Source organism: Sinocyclocheilus rhinocerous, unplaced genomic scaffold (assembly GCF_001515625.1).
Source record: "Sinocyclocheilus rhinocerous isolate Xijiao unplaced genomic scaffold, SAMN03320098_v1.1 scaffold973, whole genome shotgun sequence".
NCBI classification, from domain to species: Eukaryota; Metazoa; Chordata; class Actinopteri; order Cypriniformes; family Cyprinidae; genus Sinocyclocheilus; species Sinocyclocheilus rhinocerous.
In genome coordinates, this window is record NW_015624552.1 from 150,574 (window position 1) to 164,762 (window position 14,189).

Consider the following 14,189-nt stretch of genomic DNA (forward strand, 5'->3'; position numbering starts at 1 on the left):
TGTTATGCTGATTTAATGCTTTAAGAATCATTGCTTAAGATTTCTTATTATTTCTGTTGAAAACAGTTGTGCTGCTTTTTATTTATTTTCTTTTTTTGTTTGTATTTTGTTTATATAGTGTTTATATTATTTTATGTTTATATTTGTTTGTTTGTGTTTGCTTATTTTTTTATTTTGTGTAAACTGTGAATCCAGAATTCTTTGGTGCATAGAAAGTTCAAATGATCAGCAATTATTTGCATTATATACATTTTTTCTTTACAGTTTTTATTGCCACTTTTGATCAATTTAATGCATCCTTGCTGAATAAAAAGATTGTTTAAAAAAAACAATTACTGGCCCCCAAATTTTGAATGGTTGTACAATAATAATAAAAACAACAATTTCTAATTGTTTTCGAACACTTTTTCTAATTTCTAACATTTTCAACGCAAATATTTTCACTCAAATTGTCATGATTTGTTGAATCTACATCGACACAGCAACATTTATGTGATTGGGAGACGATGTGTAATAAATAATAATAATAAAAGTGTAATAAAAGTCATACATTTACTCAGCATGGATGTGTTAAATTGTTCAAAAATTACAAGATATATTTTTTCCCTTCATCTTAATGGTCCAAAAATAAGCTTTTTCCATTAAGAAAATTATTATTTTGTATTTCTTTCTTGATTTTGAAGTGAGATATGTCCTCAACGTGTTCTTTACAGGTTTGGTGATATTCACCCAGATATTATTAACTTCTAACTTCTTTCTCTGTCTATCTTTACACTTTTGGTCAGCACACTCTCTAAACTTTTTAATCTTCTAATAATAATCGTTTAGTCATTCTAACCACCAGAGACTGGTCTTATCTGACCCAGGGCTCCAAAACAACAAATAACCCTACAAATGTGTGACAAAATTTCACAATCTAGTTGCCATTTGTATATAGATTCAGAGTATGATATTTCTGCACAAATCCATCCGTCACTTGGTTGCTTGACATGACCATGAACAAAACCACGCCAGCATCTAAAACACAACATATGCTGGTGACCAACAGGGAAGAGTCTCTATGATACTGCACAGTTCATTTATATCCGTAGCACAACAGTCATTAGCAGTTTGGAGCCCTGGGAACATTTTATTCTTTGTTGGGTCTGACTTCCTCTCGGCTTTCCCTTTTCTCTCTGTCCTTCATCCTTCCTCCCAGTGTGCTCAAGACCAGTGCATTCAGAGCACCAAATTCGTTTTGCAGGCCGCCACCAACCCGCTGCTCCACAGTCAGACGGTCATTCTGGGCGGAGGTGCGCCCCTTCAGGCTAAGACCTCTCTGGGTGGCCCGTGCTCCACTCTGGGCCCCTCTCAGCCCTCGCTGCCCTCCTCTATCCCAGGCCTCAGCTGTGGAGGAGAGCTGATGGCCCTGCGAGACTCTGAGATCCACTGTCACCATCACCTACACCATCAACATTTCATCAGTCCGGAGGAGACGCCCTCCCCACCCGCAGCTCTGCCATGCGCCACCCACCTGGGTCACCACGTTCACCCGGCACAGCTCTTTGACCCCGCCAGCCAGGACTCACTCCATGAAGACTCTGTGCGGGGTTTGGTGAAGCTGAGTTCAGTGTGAGCTGTTTTTAATGGCGTCCTGCTGAACTGGACCACAAGCCATACGGTACTTTACACACACATAACAGCCTCTACTGGACGTTTCTAATATGTAATGGAGGCAGCCGCCCTGAACAATTTCCTGAGTACCAAGTGAGGACCAAAGCTAGTCTTCCAGCTCTATTATTACTCAACCAAGCTATTTATTTATGGAAGCTTATTTCCACCACTGAATAAAAATACAAAAATGGTAACTGCAACCTTTTCTCTCACAATTCTGACTTTTTTCTTGCAACTGCGACTTTATATCTAAAAATTGTGACTTTTTTTTTTTTTTTTAATTGCGAGTTTATATTTTGCAATCGTGAGATTAGATCTCGCAATTCTTTCTTTTTTTCCCCTCAGAATTCTGCATGTGCATGTGGTCAGGTCAGGTGTCTAAAATGTGAGGAAAAAAAACAGAATTGCAAGATGTAAACTCAGAATTCTGAGGAAAAAAATCTGAATTGTGAGATACAAACTCGCAACTGCAAGTTTATAATTCACAATTCTAGAAAAAGTCATAATTGTGAGATGTAAACATGCAATTCTAAGAAAAGTCCGAATTCTGAGAAAAAGGTCAGAATTGTGAGACAAACTCGCAATTCTAAAAAAAAAATCATAACTGTGAGATTGTAAACTCACAATTGCAAGTTTATAACTCAATTCTAAGAAAAAAGACAGAATTGTGTGATATAATCTCTCAATTCTAAAAAACAAGGTCCGAATTTTGAGAAAAATTTTTTGCAATTCTGAGAAAAAAAGTCAGAATTGTGATATAAACTTGCAATTCTAAAAAGTCAGAATTGTCAGATGTAAACAAGCAATTCTAAGAAAAAAAAGTCAATTGTGAGATACAAACTAACAATTACAAGTTAGCATAAATCGCAATTCTACGAAAAAAGGTCAGAATTGTGAGATATTAACTTGCAATTCTAAAAAAGTCAGAATCCTGAGATATAAACTCACAATCAAAAAAAGTCAGAATCGTGAGATATAAACTCACAATTCTAAAGAAGTCTGAATCTTGAGATATAAACTCGCAATTCTAAAAAAGTCAGAACAATTACAAGCTAGCATAATTCGCAATTCTATGAAAAGTCAGAATTGTGAGATATTAACTTGCAGTTTTAAAAAAGTCAGAATTGTGAGATGTAAACTGAATTGCAAGTTCATAAATCACAATTCTAAGAAAAAAGTCAGAATCGTGAAATATAAACTCGCAATTCTAAAAAAGTCAGAATCGTGAGAGATAAACTCGCAATTCTAAAAAAGTCAGAATCGTGAGATATAAACTCACAATTCTAAAAAAGTCAGAATATAAACTGGCAATTCTAAAAAAGTCAGAATCATGAGATATAAACTCGCAATTATAAAAAAGTCAGAATTGTGAGAAATAACCGCAATTGTGAAAAAAGTATTCAGAATTGTGAGATAAAAAGTCACAATTACCTAATATTTATTTGTATTCTGTTGCAGAAATAAGCTTCAATAATTTTTCAATAGCAGCCTCTCTAAAAGCAGCTCTACAGAGCGCAACAGTGGCCACACTGCTTTTTCGTTCAAGTATTTTCCCCATTCATTTCTCCATAAAGATTTCATAAAGTTCTCCAATAAAGAAATCAAAGCCTTAAACTAAACCAACCAGCTCTGATACGAATCATTACAAACTCAGATTGGAAGAAAAAATATTTGAAATCTGAAAAGTTACAAATGTTTTCTGAAGGCATGAACGGCTCATCCCACGAAGCATTGTGAATAACGTAATCAAAGAAGAAACGTTTTATATTGAAAATAAGGTTCAATATAAAACAATATATTTTAACTATATTACAAAATATTGTGACTGTCGTTCACAGTGCTGCATTGCAGTGGTCGATCGTTGCTGAGCTCTTTTGCAGTGATTTTTTGTTTCCATAGTAACAATGAGTCCTCTGACTGGTTTCTTTCTAGTTAAGATTATGGTGTAGGGGAATTCGGCTATAAAAAATATCTTAATAAAAGACCTTGAAATCATAGACGTATGGCTTTTACAGCAGCACACACCACCTCTTCAAGTTCAAAAGCCTCTTGAAAGGTTTATGTGCTGTTGGGGTTAGAATTCAATTAAATCTATGGAGAAAATAAATGGGATTTTTGCTTCTGGAAGCTGACTGTTGAGCTCTAGAAGTGGGCTTTGCCTTTTTTTTGAGCTGTCAGTCAGCCACTAAACGGGATCATTTCGTTTGGACAGTGTTCCTGTGTGGTCTGTTCATTTGTGGTCCTCGAGTATTACCTGAGCTGGTGAGATGACAGAGAATCACTTCAGTGTTCGTCTGTTTGTACAGCCTGTGATTCACAAACTCATCTGTCCCCAAGTCTGACATGTTTGGTCATACAGTGATAGAGACAGACAACTTTAATGCGACATCACTGCCTTTATCTCTCTCTGGGGTTATGTCGACAATATTAGTGGTATTATCTATGATAATTATGCTTTGGTTATATATTTGGCTACATATTGCATCAAATTTAAACCAGGTGCCAACACATTATGGTCATGTGATTATGTGCCAAAAAGCAGTTTACTGGTTTTCAGCTACAAAAGTGGAATATTGTGGATGTTAATAAATTCACAACTTTTTTTTTTTTTTTTTTTAAAAAGCTCTTTGTGGATTGTCTTTATTTATATGCCTCATTAAAATTCATAAGTATATGATAAACGAAATGTTTTAGTTATATAAATTGCTTAATGGCCATTCCTAAACCCATCGTCAATGTAATGTATGAATGGTAATAATTCACAAAACACAACCGTAACTACTAGACATTGTAATATATATATATATATATATATTTATTATTGTTTTTATAATATTGCTTATCTTTAATGCATTGATCAACAGATATCAGAGGAACAAAACCAAAATAATATATAATAATAATATATATCACAAATTACCAGATCATTCTTAGAACTAGTAGTAGCAAAAAGCAATTGTAGGCTGTTGGAATGTTGCATAGTTCTGCTATAAACTATAAATAAAAAAAGTGCTTATCTTTAGTTCTGGAACCTAATGGTGAGCATGATTATTGGTTTGATATTCGTATAGGCTCATCATTCCAAGTCAAATTCATTAGTGAAGGCCTTGCATTAGCAAATTATCTGCTCGTCTGGTGTAAAAATTACACCTCCTGCAGAAAGGAAATTGAAATGTTTTAAGATAAGGTTTATGGATGGGTATGTTTATCAGCCCTGTTTCTGGCCTAACAGTGTGAAATTTAAAGCTGCAATCGGTCATTTTCCAAATGCCTGGAATTAGCTTGGAATTATTCTGAAAACAAATGGCTCGACGGACAGTAAAATTACTGTCGCACAACCATTAACATCCTGCCAGATGGTATCTTTTTTCCATCCATCTGTAATGTCCGGGGTCCTCAACTGTATTTGACCCATGTTTAGTTTTCGTGTTCCACACAAGAAGTCGTGGAGTCGTCTCCACCTCATTCAGGCTCGAGTTCAGATCATCTCCAGATCTCCTCAACTAATATTCAGCAAATGGGGTTTATCTTAGTCATGGGCTGTTAACTTCTTCCTGCCTATGCAGTGGAACTTGCCATTCAACTCACACCTTATCAAAATTATAGTTAGAGCTGAAATTCAACACTTAAACAAGCAAACAAAACAACAAAGAATAAAAGTTCAAATGTGCTAATTGTTCGACAACGTTGTTGAGGAGTATAATGTTCAGCCAGATTCAAATTATATTCAAATTCTAACTTGAATAAGGGCTCTTTGTGATTGTCTTTATTTATATGCCTCATTAAAATTCATAAATATATGATAAACGAAATGTTTTAGTTATATAAATTGCTTAATGGCCATTCCTAAACCCATCGTCAATGTAATGTATGAATGGTAATAATTCACAAAACACAACCGTAACTACTAGACATTGTAATATATATATATATATATATATTTATTATTGTTTTTATAATATTGCTTATCTTTAATGCATTGATCAACAGATATCAGAGGAACAAAACCAAAATAATATATAATAATAATATATATCACAAATTACCAGATCATTCTTAGAACTAGTAGTAGCAAAAAGCAATTGTAGGCTGTTGGAATGTTGCATAGTTCTGCTATAAACTATAAATAAAAAAAGTGCTTATCTTTAGTTCTGGAACCTAATGGTGAGCATGATTATTGGTTTGATATTCGTATAGGCTCATCATTCCAAGTCAAATTCATTAGTGAAGGCCTTGCATTAGCAAATTATCTGCTCGTCTGGTGTAAAAATTACACCTCCTGCAGAAAGGAAATTGAAATGTTTTAAGATAAGGTTTATGGATGGGTATGTTTATCAGCCCTGTTTCTGGCCTAACAGTGTGAAATTTAAAGCTGCAATCGGTCATTTTCCAAATGCCTGGAATTAGCTTGGAATTATTCTGAAAACAAATGGCTCGACGGACAGTAAAATTACTGTCGCACAACCATTAACATCCTGCCAGATGGTATCTTTTTTCCATCCATCTGTAATGTCCGGGGTCCTCAACTGTATTTGACCCATGTTTAGTTTTCGTGTTCCACACAAGAAGTCGTGGAGTCGTCTCCACCTCATTCAGGCTCGAGTTCAGATCATCTCCAGATCTCCTCAACTAATATTCAGCAAATGGGGTTTATCTTAGTCATGGGCTGTTAACTTCTTCCTGCCTATGCAGTGGAACTTGCCATTCAACTCACACCTTATCAAAATTATAGTTAGAGCTGAAATTCAACACTTAAACAAGCAAACAAAACAACAAAGAATAAAAGTTCAAATGTGCTAATTGTTCGACAACGTTGTTGAGGAGTATAATGTTCAGCCAGATTCAAATTATATTCAAATTCTAACTTGAATAAGGGTATAGGATAAAATAGTTTAGATTTGCTTCAGTCGCAGGAGTCTCAGGTTGATTAAATATACTTGGTTGGAGAAAACACAGGAATGGTCTTCAGGCTGGAGCTGCTCACCAAATCTTGACATCCTTAAGCTCTAGATCTCCCACAATCGCGATCACATCCACACAACTTAGATCCTGCACACGATGCTTGTAACACAGCTGGTGGAACCCGTTTACTGCCACTTTAAACTCCTGAGCTTCACACAGGATGATCATCTGCCATGGAAAAGCGTAAGGTCAGAGGTCACAGAGCAGATACCACTCAAAAACACTGCAAAAATGAATAAGATGCACTTGCAGGAACTGATCAAATATCTAACCTAATCATGGCCTCCATCCTGCATTTTCAGAGATACACACCAAAACCAAGTCATCATTCAAGTCAACATGAATTGGCATTTGAAAGCTATTTAACTTGAAAAATGTCCAAATTAGGCAAAATGCCCAGTGGTGATTTTGGCCTCCATACAGGTATTACTTTACACATACTGTACTGAATTGGTATGTCCTTCGAATCAAAATAATTTACTTATTAATCAAAATTAGTTTTAATTATTAACTAATTAGAATCAGTAAAAATGTAACTCCTTAAAATGATAACACCCATAAAATAGCATTTGGACATTTTTACAGCAAGACGGGAAATAAAGAGAACATTGCTGTAACATGCCGTTAATGTAACTAATTAACATTAAATTACTGCAGCATTTTACATTACTGATAATATTAGCCTTAAAGGGGTCCTATTATGCTCTTTTACAAAGTCTTGATTTTGTTTTGGGGGTGTACTAGAACAGGCTCTCATACTAGGTTGTTCGAAAAACACATTATTTTTCACATATTTTACATTATTACAACACCTCTCTCCCCAGTCTGGCATGAACGGCTCGAATAGTTCCTGTATCAAATGAAGGCCCGCCTTCTGAAATACGAAATGTGCTGTGATTGGTTAGCAAGGCCAGTGTGTGTTGTGATTGGCACCACTCGGCGCCTGGTCGGGAAATGTCACACCCCTTACCATAGCTGCCTGCGAGCTTCAGTGTATAATTATTAGCAAATATTGCGTAAAAATCAAATCAATTTGAGCGCGATTTAAACCCGGATGATTGCAACCACTCTAAGTTCGCCTGTCTTGGGAAAGCTAGCGTGTCTCCGACATAGAGATAACACTCGTTGCCTTCTCTAGTGCAGCTCAACCAGGTCTCGTCCCATTCGTCGATATTTGTGATATCACAAATCCCGGAAAATATGCGTTGTAGTCCAAACAAGTTGTTCGTTGTAGTTTTTGAAAAGTGATTTCTGTTAAATAAAATATATCCTTTTGAAGTGGACTTTGAACTTTGTAACTTTGCAGATCTTTTTTATGCTCAAACAGCAACATTACAGACTAACTAAAGTTAAAAAAGTGAAAAAGCATAATAGGACCCCTTTAAAGGTAGGGTAGGTGATTTCGGAGAGGCTAGCAATAGCAAGCTAGCTCTGAAAGCATAAGATCCCACCCTCCCTGCAAATCACTCTCCAAAGCCACATATAAACATATGTATATATATTATATAAATATGTAACGCTAACCCTAACCCTTTCAACCAGCATAACAAAAATTGTTTTTGAACCAAATCACCTACACTGCCTTTAAACAAAGCCTAAAAATCTATTAAAGAGACAGTTCATCTAAAAATGAAAATGTTGTCATCATTTACTCACCCTCAAGTTGTTCCCAACCTGTATAAGTTTTTTTCTTCTTTTGAACACAAAAGGAAGATATTTTGAAGAATGTGGGTAACCGAACAGTTGCTGGTCCCAACTGACTTCCATAGTATGGAACAAATAAAAATACTATGGAAATCAATGGGGACCAGAAACTGCTTGGTTACCTGCATTCTGCTCCTTCTGTGTTCAACAGAAGAAATTCTTAAGGCATGGAACAACTTGAGGGTACATTTTCATTTTTTGGTGAACTATCCATTTATTGTGTAGCTAACAAGAAAAGTCATTTCAGACATGAAGAAAGTTGTTACATTATGATGAAAGGTTACAAAGACAAGCATGTTTTCTCTCTTTGGAATAATATGAATTTAATGACCCGGGAATGGCCATTAAGAAAGTAAATACAGTTCATTTAGATTTCATGTTGACTTGAAATTTCAGCAAATGCTCTCATTTAGTGACAAACAAGGACTGATACCTCAAAGTATTGACCGGCTGAGAAGGGAAAGCTGGGGAGGGAAGTCTCCTCAACCCCCCAACAACCAGACAGGAAAGAGTTTCGAATGAAGGAACCAGTTTTGAAACGAGGGTTTAAGTGTAAAGCAATGTCCTCAGAGTTACTGATGCGCAGGTTTACAGAGAATCTGTGGGGATAACGGAAGAAATTGAAGACATCAATACATAATTTAATGAGAAATGGGTTAAAAATGACAAAAAGCATGTATTATATATTATATATCTAGAATATTCCAGTGGCATTCCTGATGGTTGTTTTCTTATCATACCTCTCTGGGGAACCAGAGATCTGCCCCTTCACCATAATGGAATCTCCTGGACTCAATCCTTTCGCAAGTTTGCTCTTAAATGGAAGACTCTGGAGCGAAAAAAGAAACACATCTGACAATGGTTTCAAATTCAGCACGAAGTAGACAGCAGAACCACCACAATAATTCCCAGCTATTACTCCCACGCTATTGCTATGCAGTCACTTAAGGCTGGAATACACAACACATCTTTTAACATCGGAACAGATTTTAAACCACTAGGAATCAGACACTTGCCAACTTTGTAAATGGTTACAGAGAAAACCTGGGCATAACACACTAAATGACTGAGGATCACACACTAACACACTTTTCAATTCGTTCCTGAAAAAAAAAAAAAACAGAAATGTGCATCTGAGGGACGCATGAAAAAAATGAAAACAATATGTGTTCTGAAATTGACTCAAAATATCAAACATGTTTGAAATCCTCCAACTGGATGGAATCATAGGCTGAAGCTAAAAAGGTCTGTGCCAATCATCTATATGTGATTTTCTCTGAATTACCAGCTCGACTCGTCCAGATTGCAAATCGGGGGAAAAATCTGTGCAAAAGTTGGGTGGTATATTCCAGCGTTAAAGGGATAGTTCACCCAAAAATGAAAATGTGATGTTTATCTGCTTACCCCCAGGGCATCCAAGATGTAGGTGACTTTGTTTCTTCAGTAGAACACAAACAGAGATTTTTAAGTCAAACCGTTGCAGGCTGTCAGTCATATAATGGAGGTGAATGGGAATCGCGGCTTTGAGAGTCAAAAAAACATACACAAACAAAACCAAATTAAACCTTGTAGCTCGTGACGGTACATTGATGTGTAAAGACACAAAACGATCGGTCTGTGCAAGAAACTGAACAGTATTTATATCGTCTTTTACCTCTTATACACCGCAATGTCCAACATTCGGCGCGTGTACATGCTCTGGCATAATAGACATTGTTAGAAAACACTCTCTGTCTTGAGAATGCCTCACCCCTCCTTTCTTTCCCTCTCCCTCTCACTCTCCCTCCTCTATCTGTTCTCTCTCTCTTGTATGGTGTTTTAATGTCTCTTACTTCAGTAGAACACAAACGAAGATTTTTAACTCAAACCGTTGCAGTCTGTCAGTCATTTTAGTGTCAGGGTTTAATTTGGTTTTGTTTGTGTATATGTTTTTTTTACTCTCAAAGCCGTGATTCCCATCCACTTCCATTATCTGACTGACAGCCTGCAACGGTTTGAGTTTAAAATCTTCGTTTGTGTTCTACTGAAGAAACAAAGTCACCTACATCTTGGATGCCCTGGGGGTAAGCAGATAAACATCACATTTTCATTTTTGGGTGAACTATCCCTTTAAGGTGCTCTGAATGCACTGCAATACTGTATGATTGCCAAGGCGTTGCTAAGCCAGCTGTTAGGGTGTTATAGGTGGTTCCCAGGGCATTATTAGCTGGTTGTTGTGAAACAACTCAAATCACTTTAAGGAGTTACATTGTAACGTGCAAATTCACACACAGTGTCTCTTTAATTTGACCAGGATTGCAGGGTTCCCGTCTTGATATCCAAGAAGGTTTAGAGAAAATTTGAAATAAGCTCAATGTTATTATAGATTAAAAAGGGTTTTATAATTAAATACTTCTGAAAGATCATCTAAAATAATTTCTAATCAGTAAGGTGCTTGCGGTAAAGGCCTGATTTAAGGGTCAAAGTGACCAAATAATGACAATGTCCTGGTTTCTGTCCAGACTGTGAGGCACCCACTTCAATTTGATTTAATTTAATTTATTCTGAAATTGAATTTAAAGTATTATCTGCAGTTAAAAGTAAAGCTGCCACATAAAAACTGGTGTCGCATGTGAAAACAATTTCCCCTTGTTTGACCTTTAGGCAAATGTTCAGCCTAACATGTACTCACCGTGTCACCTGACTCCGACATGACTGACTATTGGACGAAAGAGGGGGGAATGTTTTAATTAAACGGTTTCAAGCCCTGGACCTACAGTGCAATTTATCTACTACTACTCTCTCATATACTGTACCTGCCCTATATTGACAGTGTGTGTGCATATATCTGTCAGTCCCATTAAGGTTTCATTTTTAGGCTACTTTTTACATTTAAATGCAAATCCAAAAATGTTCTTAAAAATGTTTTAAACATTTAGGCCTGGTTTCATAGACAGGGCTTCGCTGAAGCCAGGATTAGGCCATAGTTCAATTAGGACATTTAAGTAATTTTTATAAATGTGCCTTAGAAAAAAAACATTACTGGTGTGCTTTTTGAGACAAAAACAAAGGCACTGATATATTTTAAGATCAGTCAGTGCAAGTTTCTTTCATTTGAAACAGCTCAGACTTACATTTTAGTCTAGGACTAGGCTTAAGCCTTGTCTGTGAAACCCGGGGGCAAAAGTTTTAATAGAAAAAAAGCATGTTACCTTGCTTACTGAACTGGGAATAAACCCAATGGCTTGAATCTGAACCTTCCCTGATATGGCCAGCGTGTCCACCTTCTTGAGCTCTAACCTGTGCCTGTACTCCAGCAGGTGAGAGCCATTCACTGCCACCTGGAGGGAGTAAAACAAAGCATATACTTATTTAAACAATACGTTTTTGTAAAGTCACTGGCATTTGAAGAAGAGCGTGTCATTTTTTTGCTCCATCAGCATCACAAAACAGATCTGAAAAATACTATTTCCAAACATTTTACATGTATTCTTCTGCCCATTTGATGGATAAACAAACTCATACCAACTCATGCTCGAGAGTGACCTCACCTAAAAGCATGTGAATTAAAAACACAATGGCAAATGGTTTACTGACATCACAGCTCTCACTGGCTTAGAACAACTGTGACATTTTGTTCTTACAACTCTAATATCATAAATCATTCATGTGTGAGCACAACATCTCTACAGAAGCACAACATCTTTATAGAATACGGAGCACCTAAAGTGACAAGGTGATGATGGACAAAAAATAAGATTAGAGGAAAGATTATATTTCAACCCTTGCAAAGCGTTCGCATTCTCCCGAGAAACTTTGCATTAGCTCACAAAACGTTTGTGTTTTAAACTTAACTAGATAACTTTGAGCTCTCTCACAAAAGTATTGCATTCCTCTGAAAAACTTTCATATATAATATGAAAATATCTTCATATTAAACATTTCATAAAAATATTTTTTTTCCCCAAGCTCACATTATTTGCATCACCAGTTTGGCTTTCGTTTGCAAAAGAGCGCGAAGTTTCTCAGAGAATCTGAAAGTTTTGAGAGCAAACGCTCTGTAGATGGAAAAGTCTCCATACAAGTTCTTTGTGCATTTCTTTTTTTCTACTTGTTACTTTGCACTTTTTGTTAGAAAATGCGCAAAAAGCACTGAAATATAACTTTTCCTCCATTTTTTTCCCTTTTTCCATCATATATGTCATACATGTCCCTTCAGGGGCTCTTTATAATTATGTAATCTTAATCATATTTCTGAAATAAAATGATGGTCGAGACTTTGACAGAGTTAAACTCCTATACCCCATTGGAATTAAATATTGGTAACACTGCATTAAGTACAAAAGCAGCAGTATTTCAAATGCATTCATTTCATCTGCAAAAAACGCAAAAAGCACTGAAATATAACTTTTTTTTTCCTTTTTCCATCATATATGTCATACATGTCCCTTTAGGGGCTCTTTAGAATTATGTAATCTTAATCATATTTCTGAAATAAAATGATGGTCGAGACTTTGACAGAGTTAAACTCCTATACCCCATTGGAATTAAATATTGGTAACACTGCATTAAGTACAAAAGCAGCAGTATTTCAAATGCATTCATTTCATCTGCAAAAAAAAAAGAACATAAATGCAATATCTGCTTTTGCTTGCATGGATCTCTACACCACTATGACTGCAGCAGTGTGTCTACACAAGTTCAATTTAAGACTTTTTTTAAGACTGCCTACTCGTCTACATTTGAGGCAAGGCATGTGGCATCTCAAACAAGTCTATTGTTTTGATCTTCAAAGTTTACACTTTGGGGGCAGCTTGCTTGCTGCATATTAAGGAGAAAGTATTTTAACATCCAAAAATGACAAATCTTCACCTTTAACTTTATAAACTCAGTTAAAGGGGTCATATGATGCTGCTAAAAAGAACATTATTTTGTGTATTTGGTGTAATGAAATGTGTTTATGCGGTTTAAAAAACACATTATTTTCCACATACTGTACATTATTGTTTCTCCTCTATGCCCCGCCTTTTTGAAACGCGTCGATTTTTACAAAGCTCATCGATCTGAAAAAGCGAGGTGTGCTGTGATTGGCCAGCTATCCAATGCGTTGTGATTGGCCGAATACCTCAAGCGTGAGACGGAAATGTTACGCCCCTCACATACTGTTGATGCCGTGTCAGGCCGGAGCGACGAGACATAAACATTAAAACCCATTACAAACAAGGCATTTGTTGCATCCAGTGGGGACATAATCACTGATTATAATGACTTATACTGTCCTTTTACGCGTTGCGTTGCATCGCGCCGCGTAAACATAAAACCATGTCTGCATTTGTGATAAGAGAAATGACAAACAACAAGTGCTAACGTTAATCCACACTGCCCAAAACTCGCGTTTGAATCATCAGTGGCAAATCCTTTAAATATGAAAACGTACATACGTGAGTCAGAACTGCTGGCATTTTAGTCTAACGTTACTCTCCCAAGATCAGTAAACAGTCCTCCATAAAATGTGCCGGCGATCCACAGCACTAAGTTGAAGTATTCCCTCAGCGACCAGCACAGATCAGCTCTAGGCATAACGAAGCGGATATCGTCCTCTTTTGGAAGACCAAACAAAGTAGTTTCGCTTTCACAACGAAAAACACAGCAGCCTAGCGTGAGGGGAAGCCCCGGCTTAGCGTGCGCTGAGGCCGGGATAAAGCGAGCTGAGGCCGGGCTAGCGTGAGGGGAAGCCCCGGCTTAGCGTGCGCTGAGGCCGGGATAGAGTGAGCTGAGAACGGCGCGCCCGGAGGATCTGACGAATGAACGGCAACCACATGTGACGACCCCGGGCTGGACTCCGCTTCGGCCACGGTGAAAGCCGATCCGGCGATCCACAGCACTAAATT

The 14,189-nt window shown here is 36.9% G+C and overlaps 2 protein-coding genes across 3 annotated transcripts in view; one reads left to right on the plus strand and one right to left on the minus strand.

Annotated features, from left to right (window-relative positions):
- Window positions 1–1,854, plus strand: part of LOC107742328 (probable palmitoyltransferase ZDHHC14) — a 25,517-nt gene extending 23,663 nt beyond the window's left edge. The window contains exon 9 of one of the 2 annotated variants that reach the window (XM_016555250.1): window positions 1,199–1,854. In XM_016555250.1, the coding sequence (XP_016410736.1) occupies window positions 1,199–1,615 (417 nt within the window). In that variant the 3' untranslated portion in view covers window positions 1,616–1,854. The remainder of the gene's footprint in view (window positions 1–1,198) is intronic. The other variant, XM_016555258.1, reaches the window with a different exon arrangement.
- The window catches only part of LOC107742344 (galectin-8-like), a 15,302-nt gene extending 4,277 nt beyond the window's left edge, over window positions 1–11,025 (minus strand). The window contains exons 1-4 of the mRNA XM_016555269.1: window positions 10,991–11,025; window positions 9,060–9,148; window positions 8,753–8,918; window positions 6,638–6,783 (exon numbers count right to left, since the gene is read on the minus strand). Coding sequence (XP_016410755.1) covers window positions 6,638–6,783; window positions 8,753–8,918; window positions 9,060–9,148; window positions 10,991–11,011 — 422 coding nt within the window. The 5' untranslated portion in view covers window positions 11,012–11,025. The remainder of the gene's footprint in view (window positions 1–6,637; window positions 6,784–8,752; window positions 8,919–9,059; window positions 9,149–10,990) is intronic.
- Between the last annotated feature and the right edge of the window lie 3,164 nt (window positions 11,026–14,189).